Genomic DNA, 12708 nt, shown 5'->3' with positions numbered 1-12708 from the left:
AAGATCAGCCATGATCTAGTTGAATGGCGGAGCAGGGCCGAATGGCCTCCTGCTGTTCCTGTGTTGCTGTGTGAGAGCCATTGTTTTCCTGCGAGTCTCTGTGTTTGTCTATTGTGCAGTTCTCATGCTGATGCAAACATTCGCTACAATATGATTCTTAATTTTGCAGCTTTTCACGCGACACCAAATATGTACAAGCGGAAAAATAAAGAGATATCGGTGGAAGTGGCACCCTGCGGCAAGGACTGCTTCATGTTGTTGGTGAATGTTAATCAAAGATGTTATTTTATCGGCTGGGTGTTAATCTGAGGAAATACACAACCGTCCATCGAGGCCAATGTTCACTCCTGCAGGATTCAGAGAGCCCATCGCTCCATGGTCACTAAAGGACTTGTGGTGCGGCCTGACCCAGTCCATCAGCACTGAGAGTCCTGTGGGGTTCACTGTGTGGTGAGAGGAGGGGTGAGGTGAGAAAGAGGGTGGGGGAGACGAGTGAAGGAAAGAGCGGAGGGAGGGGATGTGGAGAGGCGGGATGGAGTGAAGGGGAGGAGAGGGGGAGGGGAACGGGAGACAGGAGGGGAGGAGAAGGGGGACGGGAACGGGAGACAGGAGGGGAGGAGAGGGAGGAGGGGAACGGGAGATGGGAGGGGAGGAGAGGGGGGAGGGGAAGGAGGGGAACGGGAGATGGGAGGGGAGGAGAGGGGGGAGGGGAAGGAGAGGGGGGAGAGGGACGGGAGACGGGAGGGGAGGAGAGGGGGGAGGGGAATGGGAGACGGGGGGGAGGGGAGGGGAGGAGAGGGGGAGGGGAATAGGAGACGGGAGGGGAGGACAGTGGGGAGGGGAATGGGAGACGGGAGGGGAGGAGAGGGGGGAGGGGAATGGGAGTCGGGAGGGGAGGAGAGGGGGGAGGGGAATGGGAGACGAGAGGGGGAGGGGAGGAGAGGGGGGAGGGGAATGGGAGACGGGAGGGGAGGGGAGGAGAGGGGGGAGGGGAATGGGAGTCGGGAGGGGAATGGGAGACGGGAGGGGAGGAGAGGGGGGAGGGGAATGGGAGACGGGAGGAGAGTGGGGAGGGGAATGGGAGAGGGGGAGGGGAGGAGAGGGGGGAGGGGAATGGGAGTCGGGAGGGGATTGGGAGACGGGAGGGGAGGAGAGGGGGGAGGGGAATGGGAGACGGGAGGAGAGTGGGGAGGGGAATGGGAGACGGGAGGGGAGGAGAGGGGGGAGGGGAATGGGAGACGGGAGGAGAGGGGGGAGGGGAAGGGAGACGGGAGGGGAGGAGAGGAGAGGGGGGAGGGGAATAGGAGACGGGAGGGGAGGAGTGAGTATGATGCTGGAGCGCCTCTCCTGGTGAATTTGCTGAGTTGCTGCCTGGTTCTGATGTTGAGTTTGGGGTGAATGCTGACCCTGATTTATTCCTGATTCTCGGCAACAGGATGGAGCCAAGGAGTTTTCTGCCTCTCTTTCCACCATTCAAAATAAAACACGAGTGAAGAGGAGCGCAGGACGGCGCAGAAAGCATCACCACGGTAACTGGAACCAACACAGTGCCCCCACCATCGTGGTCAGTGAGATGAAAGATGGCGACAGTGACCGGGAATGCAGTGGCGAAAACTCCCAGAGCTTCTCAGGTAAGTCGCTAACCCTTGGCCCAATGGCTGCCGCGCACTCCGGGGTCAAAACCCGCCTTTCTAGCCTGGAACTGGATCGACGTTTGTGTTGCAGATTTGTCCGAGGGAAGTTCCCGGAGTCAAACACCAGTCAAGCTGAGGCCGATGTCTGGACCGGGCGAGACAGATGATCTCTGCGAAACCCCCGGGCAGAATGGGACCCCTGGGCAGATCGAGGGTCCTGAGTTGGATGAGCACAGTGCGATCCCAGAGCATGTGGCCTGGATCTGTGCCGAAGAATCACTCTTCCGTGTGTTGCATGGAACCTATTTCAACAATTTCTGTGCCATCGCCAGACTGATGAAAACAAAGAGCTGCAGACAGGTCAGGAGAATGTTCATGGGAATAGTTACTGAGAGACAGGTCAAGAGAATGTTGACGGGAATAGTTACTGAGAGACAGGTCAAGAGAATGTTCATGGGAATAGTTCAGGAGAATGTTCATGGGAATAGTTACTGAGAGACAGGTCAAGAGAATGTTGACGGGAATAGTTACTGAGAGACAGGTCAGGAGAATGTTGATGGGAACAGTTACTGAGAGACAGGTCAGGAGAATGTTCATGGGAATAGTTCAGGAGAATGTTCATGGGAACAGTTACTGAGAGACGGGTCAGGAGAATGTTCATGGGAACAGTTACTGAGAGACAGGTCAGGAGAATGTTGATGGGAATAGTTACTGAGAGACAGGTCAGGAGAATGTTGATGGGAATAGTTACTGAGAGACAGGTCAGGAGAATGTTCATGGGAACAGTTACTGAGAGACAGGTCAGGAGAATGTTGATGGGAATAGTTACTGAGAGACAGGTCAAGAGAATGTTGACGGGAATAGTTACTGAGAGACAGGTCAGGAGAATGTTGATGGGAATAGTTACTGAGAGACAGGTCAAGAGAATGTTGACGGGAATAGTTACTGAGAGACAGGTCAGGAGAATGTTGATGGGAATAGTTACTGAGAGACGGGTCAGGAGAATGTTCATGGGAATAGTTACTGAGAGACAGGTCAGGAGAATGTTGATGGGAATAGTTACTGAGAGACAGGTCAAGAGAATGTTCATGGGAATAGTTACTGAGAGACAGGTCAGGAGAATGTTGATGGGAATAGTTACTGAGAGACAGGTCAAGAGAATGTTGACGGGAATAGTTACTGAGAGACAGGTCAGGAGAATGTTGATGGGAATAGTTACTGAGAGACGGGTCAGGAGAATGTTCATGGGAATAGTTACTGAGAGACAGGTCAGGAGAATGTTCATGGGAATAGTTACTGAGAGACAGGTCAAGAGAATGTTCATGGGAATAGTTACTGAGAGACAGGTCAGGAGAATGTTCATGGGAATAGTTACTGAGAGACAGGTCAAGAGAATGTTGACGGGAATAGTTACTGAGAGACTGGTCAGGAGAATGTTGACGGGAATAGTTACTGAGAGACAGGTCAGGAGAATGTTGATGGGAACAGTTACTGAGAGACAGGTCAAGAGAATGTTCATGGGAACAGTTACTGAGAGACAGGTCAGGAGAATGTTCATGGGAATAGTTACTGAGAGACAGGTCAAGAGAATGTTGACGGGAATAGTTACTGAGAGACAGGTCAGGAGAATGTTAATGGGAATAGTTACTGAGAGACAGGTCAAGAGAATGTTGACGGGAATAGTTACTGAGAGACAGGTCAGGAGAATGTTCATGGGAACAGTTACTGAGAGACAGGTCAAGAGAATGTTCATGGGAACAGTTACTGAGAGACAGGTCAGGGGAATGTTCATGGGAATAGTTAGTGAGAGACAGGTCAGGAGAATGTTCATGGGAATAGTTACTGAGAGACAGGTCAAGAGAATGTTGACGGGAATAGTTACTGAGAGACAGGTCAGAAGAATGTTGACGGGAATAGTTACTGAGAGACAGGTCAGGAGAATGTTGATGGGAACAGTTACTGAGAGACAGGTCAGGAGAATGTTCATGGGAATAGTTACTGAGAGACAGGTCAAGAGAATGTTGACGGGAATAATTACTGAGAGACAGGTCAGGAGAATGTTGATGGGAATAGTTACTGAGAGACAGGTCAAGAGAATGTTCATGGGAACAGTTACTGAGAGACAGGTCAGGAGAATGTTCATGGGAATAGTTACTGAGAGACAGGTCAAGAGAATGTTAACGGGAATAGTTACTGAGAGACAGGTCAGGAGAATGTTGATGGGAACAGTTACTGAGAGACAGGTCAAGAGAATGTTCATGGGAACAGTTACTGAGAGACAGGTCAGGAGAATGTTCATGGGAATAGTTACTGAGAGACAGGTCAGGAGAATGTTGATGGGAATAGTTACTGAGAGACAGGCCAGGAGAATGTTCATGGGAATAGTTACTGAGAGACAGGTCAAGAGAATGTTGACGGGAATAGTTACTGAGAGACAGGTCAGGAGAATGTTCATGGGAGTAGTTCAGGAGAATGTTGACGGGAATAGTTACTGAGAGACAGGTCAAGAGAATGTTGACGGGAATAGTTACTGAGAGACAGGTCAGGAGAATGTTAACGGGAATAGTTACTGAGAGACAGGTCAGGAGAATGTTGACGGGAATAGTTACTGAGAGACAGGTCAGGAGAATGTTCATGGGAATAGTTACTGAGAGACAGGTCAGGAGAATGTTGACGGGAATAGTTACTGAGAGACAGGTCAGGAGAATGTTGACGGGAAAAGTTACTGAGAGACAGGTCAGGAGAATGTTGATGGGAATAGTTACTGAGAGACAGGTCAAGAGAATGTTGACGGGAATAGTTACTGAGAGACAGGTCAGGAGAATGTTGATGGGAATAGTTACTGAGAGACAGGCCAGGAGAATGTTCATGGGAATAGTTACTGAGAGACAGGTCAAGAGAATGTTGACGGGAATAGTTACTGAGAGACAGGTCAGGAGAATGTTGACGGGAATAGTTACTGAGAGACAGGTCAGGAGAATGTTGATGGGAATAGTTACTGAGAGACAGGTCAGGAGAATGTTGACGGGAATAGTTACTGAGAGACAGGTCAGGAGAATGTTCATGGGAATAGTTACTGAGAGACTGGTCAAGAGAATGTTGACGGGAATAGTTACTGAGAGACAGGTCAGGAGAATGTTGACGGGAATAGTTACTGAGAGACAGGTCAGGAGAATGTTGACGGGAATAGTTACTGAGAGACAGGTCAGGAGAATGTTCATGGGAATAGTTACTGAGAGACAGGTCAGGAGAATGTTGATGGGAATAGTTACTGAGAGACAGGTCAGGAGAATGTTGATGGGAATAGTTACTGAGAGACAGGTCAGGAGAATGTTGACGGGAATAGTTACTGAGAGACAGGTCAGGAGAATGTTGATGGGAATAGTTACTGAGAGACAGGTCAGGAGAATGTTGACGGGAATAGTTACTGAGAGACAGGTCAGGAGAATGTTGATGGGAATAGTTACTGAGAGACAGGTCAGGAGAATGTTGATGGGAATAGTTACTGAGAGACAGGTCAGGAGAATGTTGATGGGAATAGTTACTGAGAGACAGGTCAGGAGAATGTTGACGGGAATAGTTACTGAGAGACAGGTCAGGAGAATGTTGATGGGAATAGTTACTGAGAGACAGGTCAGGAGAATGTTCATGGGAATAGTTACTGAGAGACAGGCCAGGAGAATGTTCATGGGAATAGTTACTGAGAGACAGGTCAGGAGAATGTTCATGGGAATAGTTCAGGAGAATGTTGATGGGAATAGTTACTGAGAGACAGGTCAGGAGAATGTTCATGGGAATAGTTACTGAGAGACAGGTCAGGAGAATGTTCATGGGAATAGTTACTGAGAGACAGGTCAGGAGAATGTTCATGGGAATAGTTACTGAGAGACAGGCCAGGAGAATGTTCATGGGAATAGTTCAGGAGAATGTTGATGGGAATAGTTACTGAGAGACAGGTCAGGAGAATGTTCATGGGAATAGTTCAGGAGAATGTTGATGGGAATAGTTACTGAGAGACAGGTCAGGAGAATGTTCATGGGAATAGTTACTGAGAGACAGGTCAGGAGAATGTTCATGGGAATAGTTACTGAGAGACAGGTCAGGAGAATGTTCATGGGAATAGTTACTGAGAGACAGGTCAGGAGAATGTTCATGGGAATAGTTACTGAGAGACAGGTCAGGAGAATGTTCATGGGAATAGTTACTGAGAGACAGGTCAGGAGAATGTTCATGGGAATAGTTACTGAGAGACAGGTCAGGAGAATGTTCATGGGAATAGTTACTGAGAGACAGGTCAGGAGAATGTTGATGGGAATAGTTACTGAGAGACAGGTCAGGAAAATGTTCATGGGAATAGTTACTGAGAGAGAGGTCAGGAGAATGTTCATGGGAATAGTTACTGAGAGACAGGTCAGGAGAATGTTGATGGGAATAGTTACTGAGAGACAGGTCAGGAGAATGTTCATGGGAATAGTTACTGAGAGACAGGTCAGGAGAATGTTGATGGGAACAGTTACTGAGAGACAGGTCAAGAGAATGTTCATGGGAACAGTTACTGAGAGACAGGTCAAGAGAATGTTCATGGGAATAGTTACTGAGAGACAGGTCAGGAGAATGTTCATGGGAACAGTTACTGAGAGACAGGTCAAGAGAATGTTCATGGGAATAGTTACTGAGAGACAGGTCAGGAGAATGTTGATGGGAATAGTTACTGAGAGACAGGTCAGGAGAATGTTCATGGGAATAGTTACTGAGAGACAGGTCAGGAGAATGTTGATGGGAACAGTTACTGAGAGACAGGTCAGGAGAATGTTCATGGGAATAGTTACTGAGAGACAGGTCAGGAGAATGTTGATGGGAATAGTTACTGAGAGACAGGTCAGGAGAATGTTCATGGGAATAGTTACTGAGAGACAGGTCAGGAGAATGTTGATGGGAATAGTTACTGAGAGACAGGTCAGGAGAATGTTCATGGGAATAGTTACTGAGAGACAGGTCAGGAGAATGTTGATGGGAATAGTTACTGAGAGACAGGTCAGGAGAATGTTCATGGGAATAGTTACTGAGAGACAGGTCAGGAGAATGTTCATGGGAATAGTTACTGAGAGACAGGTCAGGAGAATGTTGATGGGAATAGTTACTGAGAGACAGGTCAGGAGAATGTTCATGGGAATAGTTACTGAGAGACAGGTCAGGAGAATGTTGATGGGAACAGTTACTGAGAGACAGGTCAAGAGAATGTTCATGGGAACAGTTACTGAGAGACAGGTCAGGAGAATGTTCATGGGAATAGTTCAGGAGAATGTTGATGGGAATAATTACTGAGAGACAGGTCAGGAGAATGTTCATGGGAATAGTTACTGAGAGACAGGTCAGCAGAATGTTGATGGGAATAGTTACTGAGAGACAGGCAAGGAAAATGTTCATGGGAACAGTTAGTGAGAGACAGGTCAGGAGAATGTTGATGGGAATAGTTACTGAGAGACAGGTCAAGAGAATGTTCATGGGAATAGTTACTGAGAGACAGGTCAGGAGAATGTTCATGGGAATAGTTCAGGAGAATGTTCATGGGAATAGTTACTGAGAGACAGGTAAGGAAAATGTTCATGGGAACAGTTAGTGAGAGACAGGTCAGGAGAATGTTCATGGGAACAGTTACTGAGAGACAGGTCAGGAGAATGTTGATGGGAACAGTTACTGAGAGACAGGTCAGGAGAATGTTGATGGGAATAGTTACTGAGAGACAGGTAAGGAAAAGGTTCATGGGAACAGTTACTGAGAGACAGGTCAGGAGAATGTTGATGGGAATAGTTACTGAGAGACAGGTCAAGAGAATGTTGATGGGAACAGTTACTGAGAGACAGGTCAGGAGAATGTTGATGGGAACAGTTACTGCGAGACAGGTCAGGAGAATGTTGATGGGAATAGTTACTGAGAGACAGGTCAGGAGAATGTTGATGGGAACAGTTACTGAGAGACAGGTCAGGAGAATGTTGATGGGAACAGTTACTGAGAGACAGGTCAGGAGAATGTTGATGGGAATAGTTACTGCGAGACGGGTCAGGAGAATGTTGATGGGAATAGTTACTGAGAGACGGGTCAGGAGAATGTTGATGGGAATAGTTACTGAGAGACAGGTCAGGAAAATGTTCATGGGAACAGTTAGTGAGAGACAGGTCAGGAGAATGTTCCTGGGAACAGTTACTGAGAGACAGGTCAGGAGAATGTTGATGGGAATAGTTACTGAGAGACAGGTCAGGAGAATGTTGATGGGAATAGTTACTGCGAGACGGGTCAGGAGAATGTTGATGGGAATAGTTACTGAGAGACGGGTCAGGAGAATGTTGATGGGAATAGTTACTGAGAGACGGGTCAGGAGAATGTTCATGGGAATAGTTACTGAGAGACGGGTCAGGAGAATGTTGATGGGAATAGTTACTGAGAGACAGGTCAGGAGAATGTTGATGGGAATAGTTACTGAGAGACGGGTCAGGAGAATGTTCATGGGAATAGTTACTGAGAGACGGGTCAGGAGAATGTTCATGGGAATAGTTACTGAGAGACAGGTCAGGAGAATGTTAATGGGAATAGTTACTGAGAGACTGGTCAGGAGAATGTTGACGGGAATAGTTACTGAGAGACAGGTCAGGAGAATGTTGATGGGAATAGTTACTGAGAGACAGGTCAGGAGAATGTTGATGGGAATAGTTACTGAGAGACAGGTCAGGAGAATGTTGTCGGGAATAGTTACTGAGAGACAGGTCAGGAGAATGTTGATGGGAATAGTTACTGAGAGACAGGTCAGGAGAATGTTGATGGGAATAGTTACTGAGAGACAGGTCAGGAGAATGTTGATGGGAATAGTTACTGAGAGACAGGTCAGGAGAATGTTGACGGGAATAGTTACTGAGAGACAGGTCAGGAGAATGTTGACGGGAATAGTTACTGAGAGACAGGTCAGGAGAATGTTGACGGGAATAGTTACTGAGAGACAGGTCAGGAGAATGTTCATGGGAATAGTTACTGAGAGACTGGTCAAGAGAATGTTGACGGGAATAGTTACTGAGAGACAGGTCAGGAGAATGTTGACGGGAATAGTTACTGAGAGACAGGTCAGGAGAATGTTGATGGGAATAGTTACTGAGAGACAGGTAAGGAAAAGGTTCATGGGAACAGTTACTGAGAGACAGGTCAGGAGAATGTTGATGGGAATAGTTACTGAGAGACAGGTCAAGAGAATGTTGATGGGAACAGTTACTGAGAGACAGGTCAGGAGAATGTTGATGGGAACAGTTACTGCGAGACAGGTCAGGAGAATGTTGATGGGAATAGTTACTGAGAGACAGGTCAGGAGAATGTTGATGGGAACAGTTACTGAGAGACAGGTCAGGAGAATGTTGATGGGAACAGTTACTGAGAGACAGGTCAGGAGAATGTTGATGGGAATAGTTACTGCGAGACGGGTCAGGAGAATGTTGATGGGAATAGTTACTGAGAGACGGGTCAGGAGAATGTTGATGGGAAATGTTACTGAGAGACAGGTCAGGAAAATGTTCATGGGAACAGTTAGTGAGAGACAGGTCAGGAGAATGTTCCTGGGAACAGTTACTGAGAGACAGGTCAGGAGAATGTTGATGGGAATAGTTACTGAGAGACAGGTCAGGAGAATGTTGATGGGAATAGTTACTGCGAGACGGGTCAGGAGAATGTTGATGGGAATAGTTACTGAGAGACGGGTCAGGAGAATGTTGATGGGAATAGTTACTGAGAGACGGGTCAGGAGAATGTTCATGGGAATAGTTACTGAGAGACGGGTCAGGAGAATGTTGATGGGAATAGTTACTGAGAGACAGGTCAGGAGAATGTTGATGGGAATAGTTACTGAGAGACGGGTCAGGAGAATGTTCATGGGAATAGTTACTGAGAGACGGGTCAGGAGAATGTTCATGGGAATAGTTACTGAGAGACAGGTCAGGAGAATGTTAATGGGAATAGTTACTGAGAGACTGGTCAGGAGAATGTTGACGGGAATAGTTACTGAGAGACAGGTCAGGAGAATGTTGATGGGAATAGTTACTGAGAGACAGGTCAGGAGAATGTTGATGGGAATAGTTACTGAGAGACAGGTCAGGAGAATGTTGATGGGAATAGTTACTGAGAGACAGGTCAGGAGAATGTTGTCGGGAATAGTTACTGAGAGACAGGTCAGGAGAATGTTGATGGGAATAGTTACTGAGAGACAGGTCAGGAGAATGTTGATGGGAATAGTTACTGAGAGACAGGTCAGGAGAATGTTGACGGGAATAGTTACTGAGAGACAGGTCAGGAGAATGTTGACGGGAATAGTTACTGAGAGACAGGTCAGGAGAATGTTGACGGGAATAGTTACTGAGAGACAGGTCAGGAGAATGTTCATGGGAATAGTTACTGAGAGACTGGTCAAGAGAATGTTGACGGGAATAGTTACTGAGAGACAGGTCAGGAGAATGTTGACGGGAATAGTTACTGAGAGACAGGTCAGGAGAATGTTGATGGGAATAGTTACTGAGAGACAGGTCAGGAGAATGTTCATGGGAATAGTTACTGAGAGACAGGTCAGGAGAATGTTGACGGGAAAAGTTACTGAGAGACAGGTCAGGAGAATGTTGACGGGAAAAGTTACTGAGAGACAGGTCAGGAGAATGTTGATGGGAATAGTTACTGAGAGACAGGTCAGGAGAATGTTGACGGGAAAAGTTACTGAGAGACAGGTCAGGAGAATGTTGATGGGAATAGTTACTGAGAGACAGGTCAGGAGAATGTTGACGGGAATAGTTACTGAGAGACAGGTCAGGAGAATGTTGATGGGAATAGTTACTGAGAGACAGGTCAGGAGAATGTTGATGGGAATAGTTACTGAGAGACAGGTCAGGAGAATGTTCATGGGAATAGTTACTGAGAGACAGGTCAGGAGAATGTTGACGGGAAAAGTTACTGAGAGACAGGTCAGGAGAATGTTGATGGGAATAGTTACTGAGAGACAGGTCAGGAGAATGTTGACGGGAATAGTTACTGAGAGACAGGTCAGGAGAATGTTGATGGGAATAGTTACTGAGAGACAGGTCAGGAGAATGTTGACGGGAATAGTTACTGAGAGACAGGTCAGGAGAATGTTGATGGGAATAGTTACTGAGAGACAGGTCAGGAGAATGTTGATGGGAATAGTTACTGAGAGACAGGTCAGGAGAATGTTGATGGGAATAGTTACTGAGAGACAGGTCAGGAGAATGTTGACGGGAATAGTTACTGAGAGACAGGTCAGGAGAATGTTGATGGGAATAGTTACTGAGAGACAGGTCAGGAGAATGTTCATGGGAATAGTTACTGAGAGACAGGCCAGGAGAATGTTCATGGGAATAGTTCAGGAGAATGTTGATGGGAATAGTTACTGAGAGACAGGTCAGGAGAATGTTCATGGGAATAGTTACTGAGAGACAGGCCAGGAGAATGTTCATGGGAATAGTTCAGGAGAATGTTGATGGGAATAGTTACTGAGAGACAGGTCAGGAGAATGTTCATGGGAATAGTTACTGAGAGACAGGCCAGGAGAATGTTCATGGGAATAGTTACTGAGAGACAGGTCAGGAGAATGTTCATGGGAATAGTTCAGGAGAATGTTGATGGGAATAGTTACTGAGAGACAGGTCAGGAGAATGTTCATGGGAATAGTTACTGAGAGACAGGTCAGGAGAATGTTCATGGGAATAGTTACTGAGAGACAGGTCAGGAGAATGTTCATGGGAATAGTTACTGAGAGACAGGTCAGGAGAATGTTCATGGGAATAGTTACTGAGAGACAGGTCAGGAGAATGTTCATGGGAATAGTTACTGAGAGACAGGTCAGGAGAATGTTCATGGGAATAGTTACTGAGAGACAGGTCAGGAGAATGTTCATGGGAATAGTTACTGAGAGACAGGTCAGGAGAATGTTCATGGGAATAGTTACTGAGAGACAGGTCAGGAGAATGTTCATGGGAATAGTTACTGAGAGACAGGTCAGGAGAATGTTGATGGGAATAGTTACTGAGAGACAGGTCAGGAAAATGTTCATGGGAATAGTTACTGAGAGACAGGTCAGGAGAATGTTGATGGGAATAGTTACTGAGAGACAGGTCAGGAGAATGTTCATGGGAATAGTTACTGAGAGACAGGTCAGGAGAATGTTCATGGGAATAGTTACTGAGAGACAGGTCAGGAGAATGTTCATGGGAATAGTTACTGAGAGACAGGTCAGGAGAATGTTCATGGGAATAGTTACTGAGAGACAGGTCAGGAGAATGTTCATGGGAATAGTTACTGAGAGACAGGTCAGGAGAATGTTGATGGGAACAGTTACTGAGAGACAGGTCAGGAGAATGTTGATGGGAACAGTTACTGAGAGACAGGTCAGGAGAATGTTGATGGGAATAGTTACTGCGAGACGGGTCAGGAGAATGTTGATGGGAATAGTTACTGAGAGACGGGTCAGGAGAATGTTGATGGGAAATGTTACTGAGAGACAGGTCAGGAAAATGTTCATGGGAACAGTTAGTGAGAGACAGGTCAGGAGAATGTTCCTGGGAACAGTTACTGAGAGACAGGTCAGGAGAATGTTGATGGGAATAGTTACTGAGAGACAGGTCAGGAGAATGTTGATGGGAATAGTTACTGCGAGACGGGTCAGGAGAATGTTGATGGGAATAGTTACTGAGAGACGGGTCAGGAGAATGTTGATGGGAATAGTTACTGAGAGACGGGTCAGGAGAATGTTCATGGGAATAGTTACTGAGAGACGGGTCAGGAGAATGTTGATGGGAATAGTTACTGAGAGACAGGTCAGGAGAATGTTGATGGGAATAGTTACTGAGAGACGGGTCAGGAGAATGTTCATGGGAATAGTTACTGAGAGACGGGTCAGGAGAATGTTCATGGGAATAGTTACTGAGAGACAGGTCAGGAGAATGTTAATGGGAATAGTTACTGAGAGACTGGTCAGGAGAATGTTGACGGGAATAGTTACTGAGAGACAGGTCAGGAGAATGTTGATGGGAATAGT

General features: G+C 46.7%; 1 protein-coding gene across 1 annotated transcript in view; it reads left to right on the top strand.

Annotated features, from left to right (window-relative positions):
* ezh1 (enhancer of zeste 1 polycomb repressive complex 2 subunit) overlaps positions 1 to 12708 on the top strand; it is a 131016-nt gene that overhangs the window by 23863 nt on the left and 94445 nt on the right. Inside the window, exons 5-7 of the mRNA XM_068013084.1 lie at positions 170 to 261; positions 1436 to 1631; positions 1726 to 1994. Coding sequence (XP_067869185.1) covers positions 170 to 261; positions 1436 to 1631; positions 1726 to 1994 — 557 coding nt within the window. The remainder of the gene's footprint in view (positions 1 to 169; positions 262 to 1435; positions 1632 to 1725; positions 1995 to 12708) is intronic.

The sequence above is a fragment of the Heterodontus francisci genome, chromosome 33, assembly GCF_036365525.1.
Source record: "Heterodontus francisci isolate sHetFra1 chromosome 33, sHetFra1.hap1, whole genome shotgun sequence".
Taxonomy (NCBI): Eukaryota; Metazoa; Chordata; class Chondrichthyes; order Heterodontiformes; family Heterodontidae; genus Heterodontus; species Heterodontus francisci.
Note: the sequence above shows the minus strand (reverse complement) of the source record. Positions and strands in the feature narration are given on the sequence as shown.